This window comes from Pempheris klunzingeri, chromosome 14, assembly GCF_042242105.1.
Source record: "Pempheris klunzingeri isolate RE-2024b chromosome 14, fPemKlu1.hap1, whole genome shotgun sequence".
NCBI lineage: Eukaryota > Metazoa > Chordata > Actinopteri > Acropomatiformes > Pempheridae > Pempheris > Pempheris klunzingeri.
Window position 1 is genome coordinate 16,267,778 of NC_092025.1, and position 25,394 is coordinate 16,293,171.

Here is a 25,394-nt window from a genome sequence, read left to right on the forward strand (position 1 = left end):
GTTCGTTCTATTTCTATCCTCTCCGACGTCCTCACGGAAGTATTGATTATGTATAGACTTTCCTACGGCGCGAAAACTACTTTGGTGTTAACTTAGCACTCTGAGGTGAGTTGAGTTCGTTTGTTGCACAGAGAGACACTGTCACACATTAAACTGCTAGTTAAAGGTTCGTTGTTAGCTAAAGTCTAAGTTACTAATGTGTTGCGTGAGCTTCCCACGTGCTTCATGCATTGTTCTAGTCAAGGTTTCTCCCTCAACCGAAAGTATGTTTGAGTTAACCCACCAGTTAACTGGCCACCTGAAAGCAAAGGTCTTTAACAAACATTAACTCTGTAATATGAAGTTTGAGGTTTAAGTTAATCCTTAACTTACAGTGAGGTTTGGGAAATAACTTCAGTGCTGTTTCTTAGGACCAGTAAGGTAATCCACGTTATTAACTTCAGCTTATACAATACCATGTAGGTTATACCACAAACACTTGAATTCTCTTTCACATCAATCAAGTAATTGATCTTTACTTATACTGACTTTGTGCAGTGTGGAACAAAACCAAGATCACATCTGGAGTGAAAGTTATGTTTAACAAATCACAAGAGTTTCCAGTGAGGTCAACATAGTGTAGTGTATGTCCAGGCAGATCTGTCTATCTATAGATCCATCTATCTTGGGCTTTCATAATCATAATCACGACAATAAACTAGACTGCCTAAATCTATCTAATGCAGTAGCAGGGCAATTACATAATTTGGGCATTTATTGTGAAAGTATCGCTCTTTACTTCCGGGTCACATGCCTGCCATTCTTCAGTAGTGTTTGCACAAGAAAATGGACCGTGTTTTACTCTTGAATAAGTCCACAACTTGCTTTCATTTGAGTCTGAAGCATTGGAGTCAACAGAAACCGAAACTATGGTTTTCCCGCCGTTGGGTCTGAAAACGAAAACGAAAACGAAAACATAAACGAAACGAAACGAAAAACGAAGGCATTTCGGACCCAGACATCAGGCTGAGCTCTTTGGTCCATTTCATAGGACTCATTTGTGCACCAGTAGTAGCAGTAAAGCAAACCAAACAGCCTCCTGTGCCGAGTCGTCAACATTATGGTGACTCATTAGCTGAGTCATCACTGCACTCAAGGCAAGTCCGGCCAAATATCTCTGTACAGCGTCATTGATCCGCGTGGCAAGTCATGGCGCTGTGCACGAGGCAAAGCTATTAAAACACGCTTCTGAACAGTGGGAGATGTGAATACATGATGGGGTTATGCATTCACATCTGTGTTGCAGTAGAGAACATAGTTAGGTGAACAGAGAGTTGGACACACCCTGAATATGTGGTATGATATACTGTCATGGGCAATTTTGCTAAAAGACAACGAATCAATGTAAATGAGTAGCTGCAACTTGTAAAGTGACAGCAACAGTAGTCAGCAGATCCAATGATGCCACCAGTGACCATGATACATGACAGTGAAATGCTTTGTTTTCATCACTGATTCAGCTTGCATGTTTTTTTTTCTTTCTCTCTCTGCCTGTCTCCAAGAAAGCAAAAATGTCTAAAATAGACAAGATGAGCATCCTTGGGGTGAGGAGTTTTGGGATTGAGGATAAAGACAAACAAGTCATCTCTTTCTTCACTCCTCTGACTGTGCTGGTTGGACCCAACGGAGCAGGGAAAACGGTACGAGAGCATGTTTTGACGAGAGGAGAGGTTCACTGTGAAGCGTTACCTGTAGAGAATGAACAAGAAAGTTGAGAGGATGCTTTTGAGGTGGCACCTCTTCGTTGGGATCAGGCCAGCTGGTCTGAGTACTTGTTCTCTTTTTTTTTTTCCATATTTTGCAAGTTGGATAAAATATTTCAACTGCAACGCTCATCCTTTAATTCCTGTACAATATGACCTTTCTTTTTTTGTTTCCAGACAATAATTGAGTGCCTTAAATATTCAACATCAGGAGAACTTCCCCCTGGATCTAAAGGAGGTGCTTTTGTTCATGATCCTAAGGTGAGCTCACTCTATTGTATTGTAGAGTTACTGTGGTTGGTTTTAAAAAAAAATTTGAGCAATTTACGTAGTAATATTCTACAAAGCAGCAACGTTACAATTTCCACCCGTTAGTTACCCTGTTCACGGTGGGAAAAAATCTCTTTCACAGTTCACACTGCTCAGAGGAATGTTGTGCGCTGTGGCAGCAAGCTTGTTCAGGCAGGGATAGAGCTGACCAAGCTCAGCATACCGTGGTGCAGACTCTTTCATGACATCAAGCAAATTCTTGTCCTACAATTAAATGAATCAGTAAGCAAGGCACACGAATATGAGATTTGACTTGATAAGAGACGCAAAGCTAGCTGTGTGAAATGGCTCTCACCTTCAGCCTACCGGTCACAAGATGTTCTTGTTCTTAAAGACCATTGCCCCAAAAGTGCTCGCTCATCCATGGGAAGGAACTTGGCAGCAAGCACATGCAGAATGTGCAGATGTTGGAAACGCTGATTCAGTTGGTCTGACGTCTTTGGCTCAATCACGGAATTCTTGTGGTGCAGTTGTGGTACAAAGAAAGTTTTATTTGTCAGACTTCAAATACTATGCCGCTATTCTGATATATGCTGAGTGCGAAATTGTTTCCAGAACACATCCTGGCCACTGTAGTCAAGCAACGGCAGCTCTTCAGCTTGGGGGGAAATTGGTACATTTCTGGCACAATTAACTCTTCGAAGGAAGCGGGGAAGGATGTGGTAAATTAACATCGTCATCACTGCTGCACCATCGATCCCAAGACCAAATATCTTGTCGTTTGAAATGCCCTTTTGATCAATGATGTCATGGATGGCAGTCACAAAACAAACTTCAGTTTAACATTAAAAATTGTTACAGGTATATATGGACAAATTATCACTGTATTCAAATAATGTGATTAAATTTGACCATCTAACCAAAGTTGTGTGGGCCTGAAAGGCTGCAGTGTGACGGTCCGACCCCGTATGAGCACCCAGAACCTGATGCTGACGGCATAAGCAACAGAGCAGACCTGTAAATGAAGATTATGTCAATTAAGACGGTCAATCTGTATTATCTGCATTATTATTGCTTGCCAAAGAATAAATTTCATCAGAACAAAAATGCAAGCTAAACACATCTCACTTTGTTTTAAAACTATGAGATCAACTAATTCAAACTTACCATGGGGAGTGTGGTATAAGCTATATTTTTGGTTCTTCACCCAGATTTGCGATGTTTGCCTCTTAGGCGGCGCTATGCTCACAGTAGTTAATTGATTCAAAACCTATTTAGCCTGCCAGTATTAGCTGATCACGCAAATATTTTGAGATGAGATGAAATGTAGTGACGGTGAAACAAAAACCAAATACAGAAACATTGCGGATATACGAGAAATATACTTATTCTGTATTGGAGAATGCTGGGAGAACAATACACAAAGATAAAACCAGCAGTGGTCCAATCCATCATTACGTTGCACCGCAGCATTCGTTCAAATACCTCGGATTTGTTTACTAGTTCATGACAGGAAGAGCGCTCTTAGCTGGGGTGGGGGGGGCGCAGAGAGGAAGGCGGACACGCTGCAGGACACGGCTCATTACAGAGGCACCCGAATGCAAACAATTATTTCCGAATTGATAAATAGCACATATGACAATATTTGGCATGCATACAAATTAATTTTGTACACTGGAAGAGAAAGCACTGTAATTATGTGTGAACCTCAGGACGCACATGAGACGGAAGTCCGAGCACAGATTCGACTGCTATTCAGTGACGTCAACGGAGAAAAAGTGTCTATCCATCGCTCCATGTCCTGCACTCAGAAGGCAAAGAACTACTCCTTCAAAAGCTTGGAGCAGGTCATCACCAGAGTGAAGTGAGTCACAGTCTGAAGTCTGAACTTCACAGTCTGAAGTTTCTCGTTCTCTTTTTTTTTTTTTTGTTCAATGTTGACAAAAATCTGTTATTCTTAACTGATATAATCTTACTCGACCCCTTTCTGTACATGTGGCCTCCATCATCATTCATCCAGAGATGGGGAGAAAGTGAGCTTGTCATCAAAGTGTGGCGAACTCGATCGGGAGATGATTTCTTCACTGGGCGTGTCGAAGCCTGTGCTGAATCATGTCATCTTTTGTCACCAAGAAGAATCTAACTGGCCACTCAGTGAGGGAAAAGCACTGAAAGAGAAGTTTGACTCCATCTTCGCAGCAACCAAGTAAAGCCAACTCATTCTCACATTTTTGTCTGTTTTTGTTAATGTTAAGCATGAAGTAAAAATATTAATCTACACTTACCAACCATTCCAAGGGAAACTCTGTGTTAATATGTCTTTGTGTTTCTGGCAGGTATATTAAGGCTCTGGAAACGATGCGTCAGCAACGTCTCAAACAGAGTCACACGGTCAAAGAGTGTCAGGTGGAGTTGCGCTACCTGAAGCAGAATAAAGAGAAAGCTCAACAGATTAGAGATACAGTTGCCACCAAGGAGGCCCAGCTGAGGGCCTCTAAGGACAACATCCTGCAGATAGAGAACCAGATAGATCCACTGGAGGTTGGTTGATGGTGTATGTTTGTGTTTATGTCGATGTACGTGTTTAAAGACCATCACGTCGGTGTGGGAGGCAAATTGGCTTCAGTGAGCTCTCTAACTTTGTAATGTTAGTTTGCAATGACTGCTGTGACATTTCTGTTTATCATTGTAAGATTGCACATACTGTGGGAATTTCATGTAAAGTTGTGAAAGCAATGTTTCTTTTTCTGAAACATGTTCATATTAAATCAAATAAAGAACTCGTATCACTTGTATAATCTAATATTGTCACCACTAACACAGTATTTGATAGTAAACTGCCAATTGTATCACTTGGTCAATGGATGGATGAACATGTCTGACAAAAAAGTAAGGTGTTCTGCACCTCTTGTTTTTGGGAAGATCCTCACAACAAAGCATATTAATGTTTTTTGCTATGACTAACTTTTCCCATTTTCTGTTCGTTGTTCACTGTTGGATGTCAGAGAAAAGTTCATGTTTTAATTTCACAACCAGCAGATGTGTTGTGATGCAGCGCTACAAGTGTAAGCACGTCTGAAGTAAAACAGCCCTTAACATCTATGATAATTTTCAGGATCGACTGACGGATATTGACATGAAACTGGGGAAAGTGATGAAGCTGGACAATGACATTAAAGCTTTAGACAGCAGGAAGAAACAGATGGAGGAGGACAATCAGGAGCTGGAGGAAACAATGGAACAGGTAACAAAAGTAAAAGAAAGTGTGATATAAGTAAAATGTAACATACATGATGGGAAAATGTAATATTAGTCATTTGGTGGGTAGAATAGAAATGAGAAACTGAAATGAATAATTAGAGAAGGGAGGAAACACCAAAATCAGTGCTCACCCTCCAAAGGTACCACTAATTGTGGAGGCAACGCATTAGCCATCTTAAATGTTTTGGGAAGAGGCTTGAAAGATAATTATGGATGGATAAAATAAAGAATGAGAAAGAAAATGGAATGCATGAACAAAGATGATGAGGTTAAAAAGAGGAAAAAGCAGCAGTTCGTCCCATTTGTCTCTCTGGCAGAGGGTTTATTAGTTGAACATCTGCTTAATAACGCTCCAGACTCCACTCTGTGTGAAGTATCATTAACCTAAATGGGGAAACCAATAGAAAGACGCAGATGGTGAATGAGGTTGTTGCAATTCTGTAATGACAAGCCAGTTCATCTTTGGCCTGTATTGGTATGAATGTCTTTTAGCACGGTCGGGTGTTTCTGCACCTCTGCCTTACGGGAGCCAGGAATATCTTCCTTCCTTCTGTTTGGTGCTTCCCAGTTGTGTGTGTGTGTGTGTCTGAGGTTGAAGAGTGTTTGTTTCCATTTGAGACCGAGAAAGCATCAGCAACCCTGATGCTGAAGTGCCCTTTTCGTGTATAAGTTGTTGGGTTTTTCTGTCAGTGTGATAACACAACTTGGTTGAAAATTTAAGGTGCTTTGTGTGGAGAAGAAACATTTTGTTGTTTGTCAGAATTATGACCACAGATGCCACTTGCGTTCTGTGGCAAAGTGGTTGCTGTCATTTTTGTTTCTCCCCTGGAGATCAAACATGGAAATATAAATTAGAGTGGAGGTAGAGTGGCTTGCACCATGTATGTGGAAATATGGTGGTAAATGCTAAATAGAAAAGTAAAAAAACAGCACCTTCCTGGCCTTTTTGACACTGATGGCAGGTTTCTAATCTGTCATTAGGAGGAAACTAACCATTCACACTCGTGCACCAAAGCGTTGCTTCCTGCTCAAGGACACTTGGAGTCGTGGATCAAACTGCTGACCCGCTCTACCGCTGAGCCGCCGTTGTGTGCTGTGCAGCAATTGAACTAGTTTATAAAAGCCATCAACCTTATTTGTTTACTGTAGCTGCACTACGGTCTCACATGTAATGATGTAGTAATGATGTAGTGCTCTTCTCACTGTATGTATGTATGTATGCATCTTTATACCTGGAGTAGGTGTGCACTGCGGCTTTTATCCAGATCAGTTTTAAAAATCTATTTGTGAATATATTTTGATCACAGAAGACCCCGGTGGAGTCAAACCTCTGACCGTGACATTTTGCCAAGCTGCAATCATTGAGTTTCAGAGTCGCTCTAATCCAGTGCAGTGTGCATGCAACAGGTGTTCCAGGGTTCAGACGAGCAGCTGCAAGAGGTTTACCAAAACCACCAGAGGACGGTGAAGGAGAAGGAGCGGAGGCTGACAGACTGCCAAAAGGACCTGGAGAGAGCTGGCCGGGAGTGTCAGAGACTCAACAGAGCCAAAGCTGATCTCCTGGTAGAACAAGGTACACACACCTGCACCTGTAACCAGTCCAGGGTAACCGACAGACTCGTTAAATTTTTGTCCAAAATAGCATTTTGCTTGAATTTTTACAGCACACCTTAGATATTTTCCGTTTCGTTGCAGCATGTTTGATAGCATACATCCCTGAGTGCACTGGCAAAATATCAGAATCAATCCTTCAAACCACTTCTAGGAAAAGTCAAAATACTCCAACCTCGGAGGGTATTCTTTAAAAAAAATAAAGCAAAAAGAAATTATAAAAGGTGGACAAGACAGGTGGATAGAGAGAGATATATTTTTGGAAGATTAAAGTAGCTGGCCCTCTCTTTTCTTAGGTCGTCTACAGCTGGAGGCCGACCGCCACACTCAAAACATCAAGAACCGTGACACTCAGGTGAGAGAGAAAAACGAACCTCTATGCACTCGAACTGGAACACTTAACACACTCTCACATGTTTGTCCGGAAGGGATGCGCTCACATTTTTGACGGCATCTACCTCTTGTTACCAAGGAGATCGAATACACTTAATTTAGGTCACGTTTGATGGACGTGTCCACCAAGTTAATGTCAGTGAACACACAGCCAACACCGTCAGTTTTATTAATGTTTTATTCATTTATTTCTCAAACCATGTACAGTTACTATACTAAACACTAGACACAGTAATCTAGATATTATTCCACATACAAAGAAACAAGAACTGTTTAACCATATATTCAGAATTACTTACAATATAACAGCAGTGTGTTTATTTTAATTCAGTGCACAGACTGTACATATCTGATATTTGTACTCGTATCTCTTTCTCAGGTTCGGTCTTTGTCATTGTATCTGAACATGGAGGGTTACGACCGTCCACCTTTCACCGGTCTTCAGCTTGGGAGCTTTCATCGCCAAGTGGCACAGAGACTGGAGCAGGAAAAAGACACAGTCAGTCAGCTTATGGTAAGAAATGCTTTGTTTGATTTCTGAAAACAACAGCAAAGCCACAGCTCCTCGTTCTGTATATCACCTTATATACTAGTCATAATGTGGGCTTTATCCATGTGATTGTTTTCGTCATTAACGACCATTCATTCACCTCTGTTCTGCAACACTGCTGAAATATATAGGTGATGTATGTTTGTGTCCTTGTGTTTTTTTCCTACACACTCACCAACATACCAAAAGTATTGTATTGGTTTCATTATTGGTTTTACATCAAAATCTCTCACTTTCTTTGGCACAATTTTTCTCAAATTATAACCAACTGGAAAGTCTCATTCTGACCAGATTATTGATATTGCAGTTTTGATATACTCATTGTCAAATGATTGCATGGCCATGTTATGATTTAATTAACAATATTGTATTTGTTCATACCTATAGAAAGATAAAATCACTATTCATTCTCTGATTTCATATATTTTAGATGATGACACTGTGCTCCAACTCAGATAATAAAACAGTTGCCTTGATGCTAAAAACCTGTGTAGGCCTGCTTTTTTTCCACACAGAAAACGGATTAGGAATCAGTAATGTGAATGGATGAAGGATCAGACAGATACGCAGAATCTATGATTGCACTGGCATCAATATAATCTCATCAATTTCCATCCCCAGTGTGTGTCGAATTCTACCTGCAAGAGACATTTTCTGTAATAATTGGTCAGATCTCAAGTAAATGTGCTGTTCACGATCATAACGTCTGGTTCCTCCTCTGTGTTATTATTATTCTTCCCTCTCAGACAGACCTGCAGGAAAAGGAGCAGCAGAAACAGCAGTCGGTTGATGACATGAGGGATAAGAAGACTGGCCTGGAGAGAACCGTGGAGTTGAAGAGAGACCTACAGGGAAGAAAGCAGCAAGAACTGAGTAATGTCAGGGCAGAGCTGCAGAGGCTAGAGGGTTCGTCTAGCCGACTGCAGGAACTAGAGAATGAGCTGGCTAAAGTGGTGAGTGTGCACACAGTGGCTCTGGTAAGATTATCGTTGGTGCTGCGGATTTCAACAAATAAGAAGTGTGGATAACGGCATGTTTGCTTGTCTTTTGTTGAAGTTTGTTTGCTTAAAGTAACTCTCACGTCTCCACCTTTTCAGCTGGATAAGTTTGTGAAATACTGATATGATATGAATAGATCACTATAAGTGGGTGGCTTTTATAACCTTTTTTAATTTGTATTTTATTTTATTCTAATTTATTCTAATTTTATTTATTTATTTACCATCCAATTGACATTTGTATATTAATTTCATGAATATAAAGGAATGAAACTGACAGCTTCGCTATTTACTGAATCTTATTGACCTGCACAAGGGGTTACATTACATTACTGGGCATTATCAATCTACTTGAAGAGGTGGCTTCGACCACAGGTACTGTTATTCGTTTTCTGTCTCCATTACCAGCGTCCTGGTAGTGACTGATTCCCGTCCTTTGAGTGGACTACAGAAGAGAGCCCGAGGAACAAAAAGTTTTGCTGCTCCGGTTCGATGCCTCATTTTTGGCAGTTTGTCATAAGCTTTGAAGAGACTGCGTTTTTCAGTGAGATCAGATTACTTTCTTTTACATGTTATGACCTCAGTGTACTCAGGACCGGTGTCAAGCAGCTGGCCTGAGGCAGAAACTGTATGCCATTGTACGCAGACCACTTGATTACTGTAGGCATATGGAATCAGATTTGTTTCAAAAGTTTCAAGCAAAACTTATTAAAAGTCAATCAAAAGAAATGGATTTGAGAGAGAAAAAAATGAACTCAAGCAAAAAATTATAACCTTCAAAATAAAAAATGTTTGCGCTGCCAGATTCTGAGTTTTGACACAAACCTATCGTGTGGGCGGGCTCTTTCCTATTGGCTGTTGAGTTTTTGAGCGACACGGCTGTGACCAGGAGGTTGTTCCCCTGTTTGCTTGAATTGACTCCTGGGGATCACTTTAATCTTGAAGCAGTTGCTTGTATGCCCCCCTATGCTTCCTCTTCATGCATGCCTTGCATGGCGAATGAAAGATTCTTTCTCCCGCTTGGTGATTAGAAAAAGTTAAAAAAAACTTTATAGACAAATGAAAAAGCCAGAAGCGTAACCAAAAGAGAGAGAGGGCGAGAGCAAAACTACATCCTTGAACAAAATAAAAGTTATTTGTTTTCAAGAGACATTTTTTATTTTGAAGGTTATAATTTTTAGCTTGAGTTCATTTTTTCTTTTGATCCCTTTAAGCAGGTGGTCACTGTAACTATGATCACTATAAGAGCTTCCCACCATATTATGGATCAGCTAGGTGGGGGTGTATCTGACTGTTAACTTGTTAATACTTTTCTGTCTGGGAGCATTAAAGAAACTCATTTTTTTTATAAAAGTTTTTTATTTTTTTGCTTTGTTCATATCTGAAGCATTCTTAACAGAACGTATTCTACTAAGATACTTGAAAACTGCTGAATTCAATGTAAAATAAAACATAACATACAGTTTCCTCGCATCCGTGAGTGTCGTATTCTGATCGCACTACTTTGTGTGTGTATTTTCCTCTTCAGGAACACCAGCTGCAGAGCGCAGTTGAGAGCTCCAACGTGGAGGAGCTGAAGGCCGACGTCGTGGAGCTCCAGAGAGAAAGGGCTGACCTTGACCAAGCGCAAAGACAGCTCGACAAGGAGATGGAGATGCTCAACACACACACCACCACACGCACGCAGATGGACATGTTGAAAAAGGACAAAGTAATATGTAACCTAGATTCACTGGGAGGGACCTGGTGTTGAACTTTCTCTTTCTTTTTTTCACTTTCTTTGGCCTCAGACACTATAAAGATGCTACAAAAAACAGAAACACATTACTATACTATTTCTTCTTCTTTCTGTCTTTTCCTCCATGAGTAAAAGTGAGTGACCTTTGCTGATTGTAATTTAACCATGTTGATCTGCTTTCTCTGCTTTTGCTCTTCCCCTCTTCGTCTTTCCCTGTCTTCCTTACCCTCTCCTGTCGTCTTTTCTTTCTCTGGTGGCGCCCTTCTCGTCTTTCCCCTCTCATTCTTCCAGACGGAGAAGGAGGAGCAGGTACGTAAGATCAAGTCTCGTCACAGCGAAGATCTGGTGTCTCTGCTGGGCCACTTTCCCAACAAGAGAGAGCTGGAGGACTGGATTTATGCCAAGTCTAAGGAAATCAACAGCACCAGGGACAGACTTGCCAAACTCAAGTTAGTAGGATTTATCTCACATTAAAGCTCATGAAAAATCACTTTGTGTGGCACTGATTAGCATAATGTAACGATTTTCATAATTGGCAGTAAGGACCTGGCATCAAGTGAGCAGAATAAAAGCCACATTGCTGCCGAGGTACGGAAGAAGGAGCAGCAGTTAGCCAACGACCAAGAGAAGTTCTTCAATGTGTGTGGTAGTCAGGATCTGGAGCAGGACTTGGGCAAAGTGCAAGAAGATTTGGAGAAGGTCTCCAAACAAAGAGGTGAATGGTCCAAAATAATTGTAGTCTTGGAGAAAACCTTCATAAAGAGATGAGATCATATTACAGATGAGGTTAGATTTTTAACATAATGACTACTACTGTGTCACAGACTAACTTTGTAGGTTCCTCCGAAGGTCAATGGCTCTCTATGAAACCACTCTTTTTTTCTTGGACGACTATATTTTCCACTATCTTCCTCCTCGTGTGTGTGTTTTATAGCCATGCTTGCTGGAGCCACAGCGGTGTACACCCAGTTCATTAGCCAGCTGACGGAGGATAGAGAGCCCTGCTGCCCTGTGTGCCAGCGGACGTTCCCCTCAGAGTCTGACCTGCAGGAAGTCATCAGCGACATGCAGTCCAAGCTGCGCCTGGTGCCCGACAAGCTGAAAAACACTGAGCAGGACTTGAAGAGAAAGGAGAGGAAGAGAGATGAGATGATGGCTCTCAGACCTGTCAGGTATGCCGGAGTGCAATAGTATAACAAGTGTAACGAACTCAATGTTATGCCGAACAAATTGCTTATTTGATCGTTTAACACCGTTACTTTCCCGAATCTGACGCAGCCATTTGCGTGGTGGGTGGAGGTGAGAATGTATACAGGGTTCGACCTTCTCTCTCAAGCGCCTTTTTTATTCCGCTGGTAATCTGTTGTTTTAGCAATTATCAGATCTAGCCCCTCTCTGTGAAGTGGTGGGCTTTTCGTCCTGTGTGTCAGTGCGTCGCCATTCACTCTAAAGCGGTGGGATTTTATATAGCACAAGATAAAACAAGCGCGCTCTTAGGAGTACTCTAAGGTGTCAAGTGTCTTCAGGATTGCTTTCTTTCTGTTGTGTTTGTCATGGCAGGCTCCGGGGCCGTAACATGTTCCATATTAAATCAGCATGAGCATCATGAATTACCCATGATCAAGACAATTTAAAGCTGTAAAATAAAATTGGCAGGACCGAATCCCTCATATATTCTTCCAGTAACCAAATCATAGCACCCAACAGATTGTAGGTCACTCTCAGTTGCTCGTGACACTAAAAATAGATATTCAGCTTTAATCTGTTGTGTTCATTCAGGCAGTATGACATGTAGAGAAAGGAGGATGCGTTCTCTCTAGCCCACTGGGACTGTGTACCACAACATTATTATACTGAATTTGATTCATGAAAATAAATAAATGACCAATGAAAAAAACATGAAGGGCAAATATAGAAGTCATGTTTTAATAACTAAAGATGTGTTTGGCATCATAAATAAGTCTCCCACTACCGTTTGGACATTTCAGAATTCATAGTTTTCATAGTTTTCCATAAGTTTCATGGGCATTTCCTTCTGGGCAAATAGAGTATCTGTGTATTTGGTTAATGGCCTCTTTACACCATTCACAGTCATGTAAACATGTACAATTAACTGTGTGGAGTGCAAATCATTGTTTCATTCAATCAGTCTGTGTTTTACATAAAGAGTATAAAAATAACCACCTCTGGTCCTTTTTCTCCACCCTTCAGTCAGTCAGTCAGTGGACGGCAGGTTTTACGACATGTTACCCACTAGATGGAGCTAGAATTTCATATGATTCAGATTTTCTCAGCTGTCCTTTCATGACCAGAGCCAAAGCCCACAGTTGAGAGTGCAGTGACTTGACTTTTTTTTTTTTCAAAAAACTTTTTTATCTAACCATTCACAAGGGAGATGATATTCAGAGCAGTTGAACTTACTGGAATTGCAGGGGAAAGTTTATTCAGGTGAAACAATCAGCAGATTGAGTTGGCTCTGTTGTCGTGGAGATGATTTCATTGTTATCAGTTGCTATTTATCCCCAAAACCAAGATGACCTTTTTATAAATTGTGTTCTAGGTGTATTCTAGCTAATTCTCAAACTGTCTGGGTGTGTTGAAACTTGTGGTGTAACTCAAACAAGTTCCCAGAGAAAGTGGGCATGCTTTCATCCAACGACAGGAGGTCTCAGACTGTTCACAGTATCTATATAGATGTAGCATACACCTTTTATTTTCTGCTTAACATATATTTCTATTCTCTTCCATGCCTTCTAGGCAATCCATTGTACAGTTGCAGGAAAAGGAGTTGCCAGAGTTGAGAAACCTTTTGCAAACTGTGAACAGAGAAATCGAGAGGCTAAAGGGAGATATTGAGGAGCAAGAGACTCTGCTTGGTACCCTGATGTCAGAGGAGGAAACAGCCAAGGCCTGCTTGCAGGATATATCTCTCATGGACAGATACCTGGTACTGTCTGTCTCACTCTTTTTGACCACCTCTGTCTCTTTCCATCCTGTAGACTCAGAACAGCCCCTGGGTGTGTCTTTCCTCTCTCTTTCACTTTAAATCTTTATACCCAAGTGCACTGCCTCTTCTTTCAGATATAACCTACGAGACTCTTCTTCTCTTGTCATTTTTTCTATTTTCCTGATATAAGTTGCAAATAGCAGCGTCAGCGAACAAGAAAGTGAATATACACACCCTCCTCCCCCTGTCTTTCTTCACCTTGCTTTATTTTTTTTCCCAGACGGACCTTAAAGATGTTGAGAGGAAAATAGCTCAACATGCAGCCAAACTCCAGGGAGTGGACCTGACCAGGACCATCCAGCAAGTCAGTCAGGAGAAGCAAGAAACGCAGCACAAGCTAGACACCAGTAAGATGACATCATACACCCACTAAGGGGGAAATTCCATTTTCCTCATTCTTCGTCTCATGTTGTCATTTTGCAACCACTTGTTTTACTCATCTTTATGTTTAATGGCTGAGATATGGGACTGAAGGTATCAGGCACCTTAACGCAGTACACAGGGAAACCGATTTTAAACAAGTCCACCTTAGAATTATCATAACCTCTAAATCGGAAGTAAAACTCAAGGTAAACACACAAAGAATATTCATTATGATCATTGCTTTAATTTGCTCTCAAAGTCTAACAAGCAAATTGGATTATAATTGATCGTCATGTTCTCTTCTAAGGTCAAAGAAAATCAAAGAGTATTATTGTGGGACTGTTGTATTAGACTATGTACCTAATAAACTGGTAAAAGAGGGTAAGCCTTGCTTCAAAAATAGGGTAAATATCTCAGCGATGTAGATGAAAAGTACTAAGCGTACTACTTGGTGTAAGATAAACCACACTATCCATTTTGTAGACAATAGGTCCAGAATTGAGTCAATTGGATTTCTACCCTCTAAGCCACCATCACTGTTTTTTGCCATGTTGGTACAGCAAAAAACTACTTTCAAAGACTTACAGTATACCTAAAATAGGTAATTAATCCAAGTAAGCAGCATGTTCTCTTTTGTTTACATCATTATTTTTCATCAGTGGCTAGAATTTCAGTATCATGATCATCATTATGTTACAGCACAGTTGAGAGCAGTAAGTGCTCCATAAACTTATAATAAATGAGGCATTCAGGTGCCTCCGGTATTAAAGCCACAATTAATCTGTCAACCCACTGCATGGTATGGTTTGGAAAATATCTACACTTGTTAATGTTCAGCTGTTTATGAACACCTTCACATTGTTTACTTCACATCAAGGTCTAACGTAAGAGGGAATGGAGTTGAAGCACTCATATCTCTTTCTCTCTGCCTCTTTTGTGGCCTTGCAGCCTCCAGCAAGATGGAGCTGAAGCGTAAGCTGATCCTGGACCAGCAGGATCAAATTCAGATGCTGAAAAGTGCTGTGAATGAGACGAGAGCAGAGAAACTCCAGCTGAGCAGTGATATGCAGAAACAGCAGCAGCTGGAGGAGCAGTGTGTCGAGTTCACCACTGAAATACAGGCCTTAACCAGAGACATCAGGGTATATTTTATTGTTTTTGTTTATGTAAGCTACATCTTGTGAGATGTGATATAGAGGCATTTGTGAATTGCTATAGCTCACGTGAAATATGCAAGACATAAGAATTTTTGTAGGGTTTTAAGATTCAGGTTTGGCTTTTAGACTTGTTAATGAGAATACAATGCACCTACACATCAGATTTTTCTCTCAGTTTTCACATTTCTGTTCCATACACAGACATAAAGTATTTCCTTATATCCATGCTGCATCATTTTGGTGTATTTTCACTGTTGACCATCCTGCATTAATTCACAAATACCTCTGTGTGTTTTTACACAGTAAAAATAATCCTTGTGGTGTTTGCATCTCATGCTTTGTGACAAAGTTTTTGCTCTATAAATACGCCATGTTCTCCCTTTTCCTCTCACTTGGTGTCTAACCAGGAAGCGAAGGAACAGCTGTCTCCTTTATCTGCTGCTCTGGAGAAGCTGCAACAGGAGAAGCAGGAGCTGTTGGAGCGCAAGAGGCAGAAACAGGAAGAGGGGCAGGAGAAGGTGGACACTCACACTCACTTTTGTCTCTTCTTCACTGTACTCTTCCATTTTACTGAAAGCTCAGCAGCAATATGTTGTCTTATTCACATGGGACTGCAGAAGGTGAATAATCTCCTCTCCTTCTTATGTCTTTCCTCTTTCGGTATTACTGTCACTATTTTTGCTTGAACAGGAAGAGCTGCAAATGGGCCATTGCTGCGCTTCCTGTTCTTCTCACTTTTCTTATATATATATAACCACATGGTATATTCAGTAGTGAAACACTGATATTCGTAAAAGTGACTCGGTATAATTTTGAAAAGCCAGTCATAGAAATACCAACTGTTGCGGCTCCACTGTTTAGTTTAGATGAAATGATAACTCCAGCATTTTTAAAGAAAATGTACAAGAACTTTTGGACTTGGTCTAGGAGCTCACCTCCGCCAGCATCTCAAGGCGGGCGGCTAAAAGACTGCAATATTATCCTTTGGGGCAACGGCTCCCAGTCAAAGCACGGCCACTAAAAGTGTTTGTTTTTGCGACGTACAGGCTCAGGTTGTTATTTGAAAGGATCCCTACAGAGATAGACCTGGAAGATCCTTTTTGTTAAACCAAAATCAGATGTTGTTGTTTTCAAACCCACCAGGCTCCATTGACAAAAACAGTAAATTTACCTTGCAGAACACGAGACCGACTTGTCTACTGATGCCTGGTTCAGTCAGTCTTTTTGTGTTATTGTGTGTTACACAAACATTGTGTTGGATTTGATCTAACCCTGTAAGTTGCATAATAACACAAACAAACTACCTGATCGAGACAGCGGTACCCCAGCTCCTGTAAAAAATACTGTTTATATCAAAGGACTCTGGTGGCTTTTAACTGAGCAGTACGATGTCTGTTTCCTGTTAAACAAAAAGGATCTTACTGGTCTATCTCTGTAGGGATTCTTTCACAATGTTGTCATTCTTTCACAATGTTGTCAGAGAATTTTAATAACAATCTGAGTCAGTCACTGTAAGTCATTTGCTGCTCACTCTCAGTTGCTGGCGAAAGTGATCTACTGGACCAGTTCCAAAGGTTTTTGTGCCTACCAGTCGTTTTGAACCTAGAATATGTAAGAATAGGGGCCAGGTTTTAAGCATCCAGGTTTTTATCCTTGCACAACTAACATAAGGTTAACTAAGTCACATTTCCTGTGAATGATTGAAGTAACAGGTTAAGAGTGTGTTCTGATAGCGTTTCTACAATTTCGGCAGCACAAAAATTGTGTAAGGACCTTAATCTGGTCACTATTTTAACACTTTGTCACTGACAGATCAGTGCCATTAAAGAGAGAGTGAAGGGAATCACCACCTTGGAAAGAGACATCACCAAATACACCGAAGACGGCAAAGACCAATACAAAGAGGTAACTTGTTTATCACTATCATACTTTGTACATATGTTTCTGATTCCTCCATGAGCCATTTTTTGATGGACATAACATACACACGGTTATAATAAAAAGTACTGTCTTCATTCACTCAACACTTTTTGAGCGTTTCCTTTGATATTAGCCGTAGAAGCTAATTGTGTTCGATTATTTTTGAAAGTACTGAACAACTTCATTAACATTGTCTGTTGATGTGCAGCAAAAAGAGACGGAGCTTCAAGAAACCAATACTCAGCTCCATGAGGCTGAGAAGTATAAAGAGAAGATCAGTAAGGAGATGGGAAACATCCGTCAGGACATAGACACGCAAAAGGTACAGCCTCATTATGGTCCTCGTTCTCTCTGTCTCTTCAACTTTTGAAAGAAAATTGTAAGTTTAGTCCACCATTGTGCTGCAAATAAGGACTTTGTAATTTACTGGAATTATCTGCATCTTTTCGACAATATAGCAGTGAAACAGAGCTATGTAGTCTTCAAGTGTAAAACACTCACCAGAGTCTGTGTCTCTGATATAACTTCAGCTTGCTTGGAGATGGGAAAAAGTCTTAAAGGATCAAAACTCCACTTGAAGACACTTGAAGCATTTAACAACTTTATTTACAGACCAAGTTTTGGTTTGTGGCCTTGATCAGTGATGACCCTGACCGCCCACTCAGCTTGTCCACTGTTAATCACTTTGTAACCTAAGGACTGTAGAAACAGGAAGGTACACAACTCTCTAGTTGAAAAACACTTTCTAACTTTTCTATATTTCTTAGGTCCAGGAGCGTTGGCTGCAGGACAACCTGACCTTGAGGAAGCGTGTTGAGGAGCTGAAAGAGGTTGCTGCTAAATCCGAGGCTCTTAAAAAAGAAATGGGCAACATGCAAGTCTTGCAGCTACGCCAGTAAGAACACTACACCATTATCAATCATCTGTAAGATCAGTACGTTCGATAGAGTGACAGAAGAGAACCAAGGTGTTCAGAAGCTAACCGCTCCAAACATCCCCAATCTGTCTTAAATATGTAGGTATTGCTCATGGTCAGGTCGTAATGGTCTCTCCTCATTGCTTTCTGTGATTGTCCAGAGAACGACGTGAAGCAGAACGCAAGTTGGAAGACTTGAAGAAGAACCGCAGTATCGCTGTGGGTCGTCAAAGAGGCTTTGAGGAGGAGTTACTGAATCGCAGGTGAGATCTTTAGATCCATTTTTGGATTCACGCAGTGCAGAGTTTCATCAAATTCAGCTGAGATGTTCATTAACCTACCAGTCTAGTATCTACGGTCGACTTATGTCAATGCGCCTTTAACATTGAGAAAAAGAATCACTTCCTGTTCATCACTTAATCGCTTGAGAAACAGAAACACAGATAATCACAGTGGTTTGGTGTCCAGCCCTTTGGCTACTTTAGAATTCATCATTATTGATCCTGCTTTATATTAATCATATGATTTTATTTTTTGGGCTCATGATTTGAACACGCTCTTGGAATCGATTGTTTACAGAAAAGAGCTGCGAGAAGATCAGTACGACAAAGCTGATGAGCGCTACAAAAACAAGATGATCACAATGAGGACGACAGAGCTGGTCATTAAAGATCTGGATCTGTACTACAAGGCCCTTGATCAGTAAGTGTTGCCCTGACACGTGCGCATACACTTACAGCAGGTTTTAACCACCGAATATTTCTCCATCTAATTCAAGGTTCAGGGATTGCAGTTCAGCATAGGTGTTGATGCTAGTGTTGTTTGTCTTTGTTTTTTAATGTTGTGAATTAAAAAAAATGTTGTTGTCTGACAAAACAAACCAATAAATTACTAAAACAGAGATATGTACTCAGCCTGGAGAAGTGTACATGTATGTATGTATGTAGTGACGCTAACTGAAAAATATCTGTATTACTGATTTCAGCATGAAACTGCAGAGACAGGGCATACATGACATATAGTATACATAAGCATTTTGGCAAAGAATTGCTTTACAATATGAATAATATTTTACTCAAATCACAAAAAATACTATAAATACCAACGAACCAACACATAAAACATTCTAACCACCTTTATAGTTTTTCTGTCATGAGACTCTGTCGTCTTCCTTTGACGTAAGGTCATCAAGTTCACCACAGCGTTTGTAGGTCATCGTCTCATCAATTCCCTTTTTGCGCAATTCTTGAAGTACTGTCATCTCACAACAAGAGGGTTCTGGGTTTGGATGTTATCTTTCTTAAACTTCTTTGAAAACTGCTTTTCTTGGGGCTGTAACGCAGCTCGACCTGTGAGTGTGTGTGCAGCCAATGTCACCGCAGTGCAGAGGTGTCGGCAGTAGCATTAACATAATGCTAACTCATCTCATTTAGACGTCATCAGTCAGACATCAAAGCATAGTGTGACTCCCCAGCAGTCTGCAATTATTGCCATAAGTGCCGAGTATGCAGCTGTGATTTGTGTGAATACTGGAAAGCACTCACAGCCAATGTACCTCTGTTTCTTCTACTTCCACAATTTTCAATCAATCAGTCAATCAAGCATCAGCAACAGAACGTGACTAGGACATTATTGCTTTTAGTGTTTATGCCTTGAATATTTTCTCAAGTATTTAATGTTGTCTGTGATTTTTTTTTTTTTTTTTTCCCTTCAAATGAATAGATGGAATGATGAGAGTGTGCGGGTCACATCACACAGGATGGGGTGAAGCTGATAAATAGATGTGTGTGTACTCTTTCACACAATCTGACTATATAAGCAGACAGACGTACACAACCTGAAAATGAGCAGAATATGTCTACTGTAAAAATAAAGTCAGTGATCCTGAGCCAGTGCACTTTTTGTCAAATCAGGCGAATATCTCGTCACAGCCCACCGGTTGCCTGTTCAGTTTGGGCACTGAAAAAAGTGTCCCGACTCGACCCTGGCTCTGTAAATGGGAGACGGCCCTTTCAGTCAGTCAGCAACAGGTGTGAAAAACTGATTAATTTTGTTGCAGAAAACTAAAATAACATGCATACTTATAGAATCATATGTTGTTTAATATTATGTGGACCACAAATTCAGGCCTGTTGCTTAATTCAACATAGTAATTCCGTTTGCAGTACATACAATTCAACACAAAATTAAATATTAAAAGAATGAAAGTGCACTTTATTGGCCTCCCAGAAAATAACTGCACCCAAATGCAATTCTTATGAGCACAGAACCTACCACAAAATATTGTTTTTTTTTATATATATATACACTACTCACAAAAAGTTAGGGATATTCGACTTTCAGGTGAAATTTATGGAAAATGGAAAAAGTTAATGCGACAGTGATATTATATCATGAAAGTAGGGCATTTAAGTAGAAGCATGCAATGGGAATTTCTTCATTTTAAACAATTTATTGAAAGAAAAGCTAACAACAGTGGTAGGTATACCACAACAAAAAATTTTCAGTGTCTCAATAAATTGGGATGTGGCCAAAGGACGTCCACTCCTCTCCTTTCTGTGACTCTCAGTGAAAACTTCCATCTGAGGACTTCCTGTTTGAAGCCTTGCAAGGTGCTGCTGATCAACTGTTAGGTGTCGTCTTGGTCTCATGATGTCAGAATGTGAACAACATGATGAGGAGGACTGTTTAAATACCAATTCTAACTGAAGCAGGAAATGTATTGGTCGATTCATGGATCAAACCTGTTGTGAATGTTGCTGTTAAGCTTCTTGTTAGAGAACAGCAACTTGTGCAAAAAGTACTGAAACACTGAACAGTTGGACATGTGCATTCAAAAGTTCAGAGAAGGTCACATTAAGTTCACCTGGAAAGGTTAGAATGCATTTTAGGTTCATCCTGAAATTTCACCCGAAAGCCGAATATCCCTAACTTTTAGTGAGTAGTGTATGTATGAAGCTGACCACATTGCTATCATTGTAACGTGGCATCAGGTTTGCATTTGCAGTTTTGATGTTTGGGATAAAAATTAGCAGATAATTGGAAAATTATATGCAGGGTAGCAGAGCATGGCCATGCACCTTTTTAAAATGAACAGAACAGTTTTAATTTCAAAACAAAATTGCAATAGGTTAAGTTCCTCAATCAGGCCTCAGGCCTTTGCTCGTTTTGCCTTCTCAGTGGATTTCTTTACCAAAATCCATTTTTTCCTTTGAATCCTCATGGAGCATATCAATATTTATAGTCGTGTTTTTTATTTTATTGTTGTTGGTTATATATTGATATGTATGTCACAGAGACACCAACTGAGGATGAAAAGCAAAAGTGAGCCTCAGTACGGATGTGTGAGTTCACCGTTTCAGATACAATCTGAGAAGAGATCAGAAGCTTCATTTACCCGTATGTGTGGGTTAGTTAAGGCATCACTGTCGCCACTGTTATCAAGATTGAAAGCAGGCTTCCATTAGACCATGCATCCAGGTCACAGTTTCTGTCTGAATACACAGAAAATGGTGTATTGGTGAGATGTTTTCATTTGGCGACATGAAACTCCCCCTGTCTTGGCTTTGTGTGCACAGTGGGCTAAAAAAAACAATGTTGTGACTGAAGAACCGATATCCCTGTTTCGTTGTCGTAAAATGACTTTGAATCAGAACTGATGACGTGAGTGTGTCTTTTAATGTTTTCTTTACTGGCATTTTAAAAATGTAAATGTGAATAGTCTGGGGTTAACTCACCAGCTAATTTGCACCTTGCAGTCCTATGTAGGCAATGTAAATGTCAGATAGATGGCAGAAACAGCTGGGACCATCAAGTCCAACAAAAACCACAAAATCATCACTTTTTGTTGCTAAAAATCGTGTCAGAGCGACTTTTAAATATATGAAAGAGTCTGCAGATAAATAAAAGCGAAACTAAAGCATATTGTGTAACATTATATAACAGCTATATGCTACAGCTGACCTGGTGACACTTTTAACAAAAGAATTGCTGTTAAAACTCAGATGTAACTTCAGCTAAGCCACAACAAGTAACGTAACAGTAGCACCCGGCTTTCTTCATTTCAAACTAAAATATTTCATTTGACTCATTTCAGTGGGAAAGGTTTAGTTTGACGCATCAAGCGATCCATTTCGAATGGTGAGGAGTGATTTAAAAGTGATGTTACATCCTCATTTAACATGTTTAAACCATATAACATGAAAAGTCTAAGAGAGGGGAATGACTTTTATGGGCTTTACATCTCAAATACACTCAGTTCATCAAGTACTGCTATAGGTTTGTTTCCTTGAAACGTGACACAGCCATAGGAAGTCATAAGCCAAAGATTGATTGATTGATTGATTGATTAATTGACTTCCTATAGCTGAGTTGTGTAAAGATGATACAGTTGGTCAGATGGATGGATAAGGACTGCTCTACTCCCTCTGTCTGTTTAGTCACCATATATGGCCTTCGGAAGAAGCAGCGTTGGTTAACTGATTTCACTCTGGTGTTTTCAAACCACATTTCTCGTCAACTTGCTAGATTATAGACAAAATGTTTCTTGGTATGCCGGAAAGCGACATCCAGTTTGCTGCCTTCGTATTTTTTATATCAACACACATCTTTGTCATGTATCAATATTAAATGGATTTAGTAAACAAAGAATTGCTGCTGCTATCATTTTCCAACCAAGTAATCAGAAAATGGCTGGTCATATTCAAAAGCACGCTTGTTTAAACGACACAAAGCTCCATGATTTGTGCCAATTTGAGCTCAAATAACTTCCCCTTTAAGTACTGATGCTAGTGTGCACACTGGCGTGGTCTGCACATGTTCACTTTTGAATCGACCGAGAGTTTAGCCTTCCCTATTCTCTGGTCCAGCACCAGGTCTCACAACAATGAGCCTGCGTCCATCATGAGCTTGTCCCCTGATTGTGAAAATGGAAATGACTCTAGGATAAAGTGAAATGTCCAACAAATCAGTGTCTGGTAGGTTTTTGGGAAGCCAAACATAATATCTAGTCTCCTGTTGCGTTTCTACATTTCTTTTATTCTTTTCCTCAGGACCATCATGAAATTCCACAGCATGAAGATGGATGAGATCAACAAGATCATCAGAGACCTGTGGCGCAGCACCTACAGGGGTCAAGGTGCATCTCAAATTTTACTTTTAAAAATCCATCATTAGTATGCAGTATTTGTCTGCGTCTCCTTCCTTTCTTAGTGTTTCATCACTCCCTCTTGCCCTCTGTCCAGATATTGAGTATGTGGAGATCAGGTCTGATATGGACGAAAATGCATCTGCTGGAGTGAAGCGGAAGGTTTACAACTACAGAGTAGTTATGGTGAAAGGAGACACAGCTTTGGACATGAGAGGACGCTGCAGTGCCGGTCAGAAGGTACCAAAAAAAAAGATTTGATGTATTAGCACGGAAATTACATAAAACTAGAGATTTTTTTCTTTACATTTCATTTGTATATTTTTCCAAATCTTTGTATCTAGGTGTTGGCCTCCCTCATCATCCGTCTAGCACTGGCAGAGACCTTCTGTCTTAACTGTGGGATTCTGGCCCTGGATGAGCCCACCACCAACCTGGACAGAGAAAACATTGAGTCGCTCGCACACGCCCTTGTAGAGTCAGTACACACACAGTGTTTTCACCTCTAAACGTGCGAGGATACTCTTTGACATGATGCATTACCCAGCGCCCAACCCTGACATTGCCTACATGCCATAACCCTGAGTCTGACCTGAAAGGCTTAGATTAATTGCAGCCTTGAAACCAAGTCTTAAACTTCCAACAGAGTAAAGGAAATACAAAAACACACACACACACACACACACACACAGTGACTGTGCAGCATGTTGACTGTAATTTACACACATCTTCACCTACGTCTCCAGCCGTGCTTTAGCTTTATGGCCGTTATTAGACTGGTAAAAGCTGCAAAAAGTGCAAAGGCGGCTTTGATGTGCACATAAAACAGAAACCAGGCGTTTCAAGATAATATAAAACTGCATATGCCCGCAGCCCGCAGTGCAGTGTCGCAGGAAGACATTTGACTGTGCTCCTGAGGTTTGAGTGCCGTCAGTCTGAACCTGGCCTTGTCATGTCGCAGCAATTACTAAAATCAGGTGATGTTATTAGTTGGTAGTTAATAGCTGCATATAAGTTGAAACACAAAGGATGACAAAGATGAATTACAAGCTCGTTAGTGAGGTCAGGTTATGTCCGACATGCTGGACACTAAACATCACTGTCCTCCCAGAATTACTAGAGTTGGAGTGTGTGTTTTTTTTTACCAGTTGTGTCACTGATCGCAGCAAACACTGTCCTCGTTTACTGACTCCAGTGCTCTTCTTTATCTCCTCTTGCTCGTACTCCCCAGAATCATTAAGAGTCGGTCTCGCCAGCGTAACTTCCAGCTGCTGGTCATCACCCACGACGAGGACTTTGTGGAGCTGCTGGGGCGGTCCAGCTACATCGAGCACTTCTACCGAATACGCAAGAACCAGGACCAGAACTCCGAGATCACAAAGTGCAGCATCACGTCCCTCTCATCCTATCTCCACTGAGCAGACGAATGACTCTTTAAACTCCTTTGTAAATACTTCTTCTTCTTCTTCTTCTATTCATTTTGGTTGGGCAAAGTCCAACGTCGTGTTCAGTAGACGTAAATCCACTTTCAAGTAACTCCTTTTGTTGAGGTGACTAATCTGCGCAATGCTTAGCCTACCCAAACCAAGTAGACTTGTAATCTCCATTTTCCAACATGTCTCATTTCTGATCTGGAGCGCAGCTTAAATTTAATTTCATTTGTCACCTCAACAGTCTTTTTCTCCATCCAGCTGGTAAGAAATTTCAAGAAACTCTTTGGAATCTGTTGTTGATTTGTTTATTGTTAAATAAACTGGAAAAACAAGAATCTAAAAGTCATGATCCCAATCGATAGCATGAACGGCTCCCATGATATGGATCGAGACTTTTATTTATTTTTTTGTCCAGTAGCCATGTTGTTCGGTCTGTTCTGCTTAAAAATTCACTTTCAATGTTTTACTGTTTGTTGTCACATTTCCATGATTACCATGTAATGGCTTGTAATCTTCTGACTGTTCTGTCATAAAATTTCTTGCAAATGACTGTTATGACTAGCTTTTTGTTCAGTGGAGTAAGTGATTTTTCTTTTTTTTTTCTTTTTTTCCCTCCCTTCAACTAGCGGGGCAACCAACCCGAAATTCAGTTCAGAGAAAAATAGTTCAGTTAATGTGAAGTTGCTCATCAGCTACAGTTAATCACGCACATCTAATCTCTTACACTCTGCAGACTCATTGTTTTTTTTTTTTTTTTTTTGTAATGAGGGGAATAACGTTGCAAAGGCGTGTGCAACGCAAGTATAAATCTGGTGTTCTCAGCCAAGACTTCAGAACAAGCTGCAAGCTGACAATTGAGCGATCAGTTCAAGGACTTTTTTGAAGTAGC

General features: G+C 40.4%; 1 protein-coding gene across 2 annotated transcripts; it reads left to right on the forward strand.

Moving 5' to 3' along the window:
• The first annotated feature begins 828 nt into the window (after positions 1 to 828).
• Positions 829 to 25,042, forward strand: rad50 (RAD50 homolog, double strand break repair protein). 2 transcript variants are annotated; one of them, XM_070843562.1, is made up of 28 exons: positions 829 to 1,140; positions 1,546 to 1,679; positions 1,920 to 2,003; positions 3,725 to 3,876; positions 4,033 to 4,218; positions 4,349 to 4,553; positions 5,128 to 5,256; positions 6,681 to 6,846; positions 7,181 to 7,239; positions 7,657 to 7,791; positions 8,574 to 8,780; positions 10,354 to 10,536; positions 10,855 to 11,012; positions 11,103 to 11,278; positions 11,498 to 11,735; positions 13,321 to 13,510; positions 13,791 to 13,917; positions 14,882 to 15,075; positions 15,498 to 15,608; positions 16,903 to 16,995; positions 17,219 to 17,332; positions 17,778 to 17,905; positions 18,088 to 18,189; positions 18,506 to 18,628; positions 22,978 to 23,063; positions 23,170 to 23,312; positions 23,417 to 23,550; positions 24,304 to 25,042. In XM_070843562.1, exons 2-28 carry the CDS (start codon positions 1,551 to 1,553, stop codon positions 24,488 to 24,490), a joined length of 3,939 nt encoding a protein of 1,312 aa, XP_070699663.1. In that variant the 5' UTR covers positions 829 to 1,140; positions 1,546 to 1,550; the 3' UTR covers positions 24,491 to 25,042. The 2 variants fall into 2 exon arrangements, with proteins under 2 accessions (XP_070699663.1, XP_070699662.1); XM_070843561.1 differs by lacking the exon at positions 829 to 1,140 and having other exon boundaries at positions 1,158 to 1,679.
• Positions 25,043 to 25,394: the final 352 nt, after the last annotated feature.

Excerpts from the sequence above, each read along its gene's own strand:
- rad50 (XM_070843562.1), top strand. The coding sequence starts at position 1,551 with ATGTCTAAAATAGACAAGATGAGCATCCTTGGGGTGAGGAGTTTTGGG. Across the intron at positions 8,781-10,353 it reads AGAATGAGCTGGCTAAAGTG|GAACACCAGCTGCAGAGCGC; the intron begins GTGAGTGTGCAC and ends TTTCCTCTTCAG. Across the intron at positions 13,511-13,790 it reads CTCTCATGGACAGATACCTG|ACGGACCTTAAAGATGTTGA; the intron begins GTACTGTCTGTC and ends TTTTTTTCCCAG.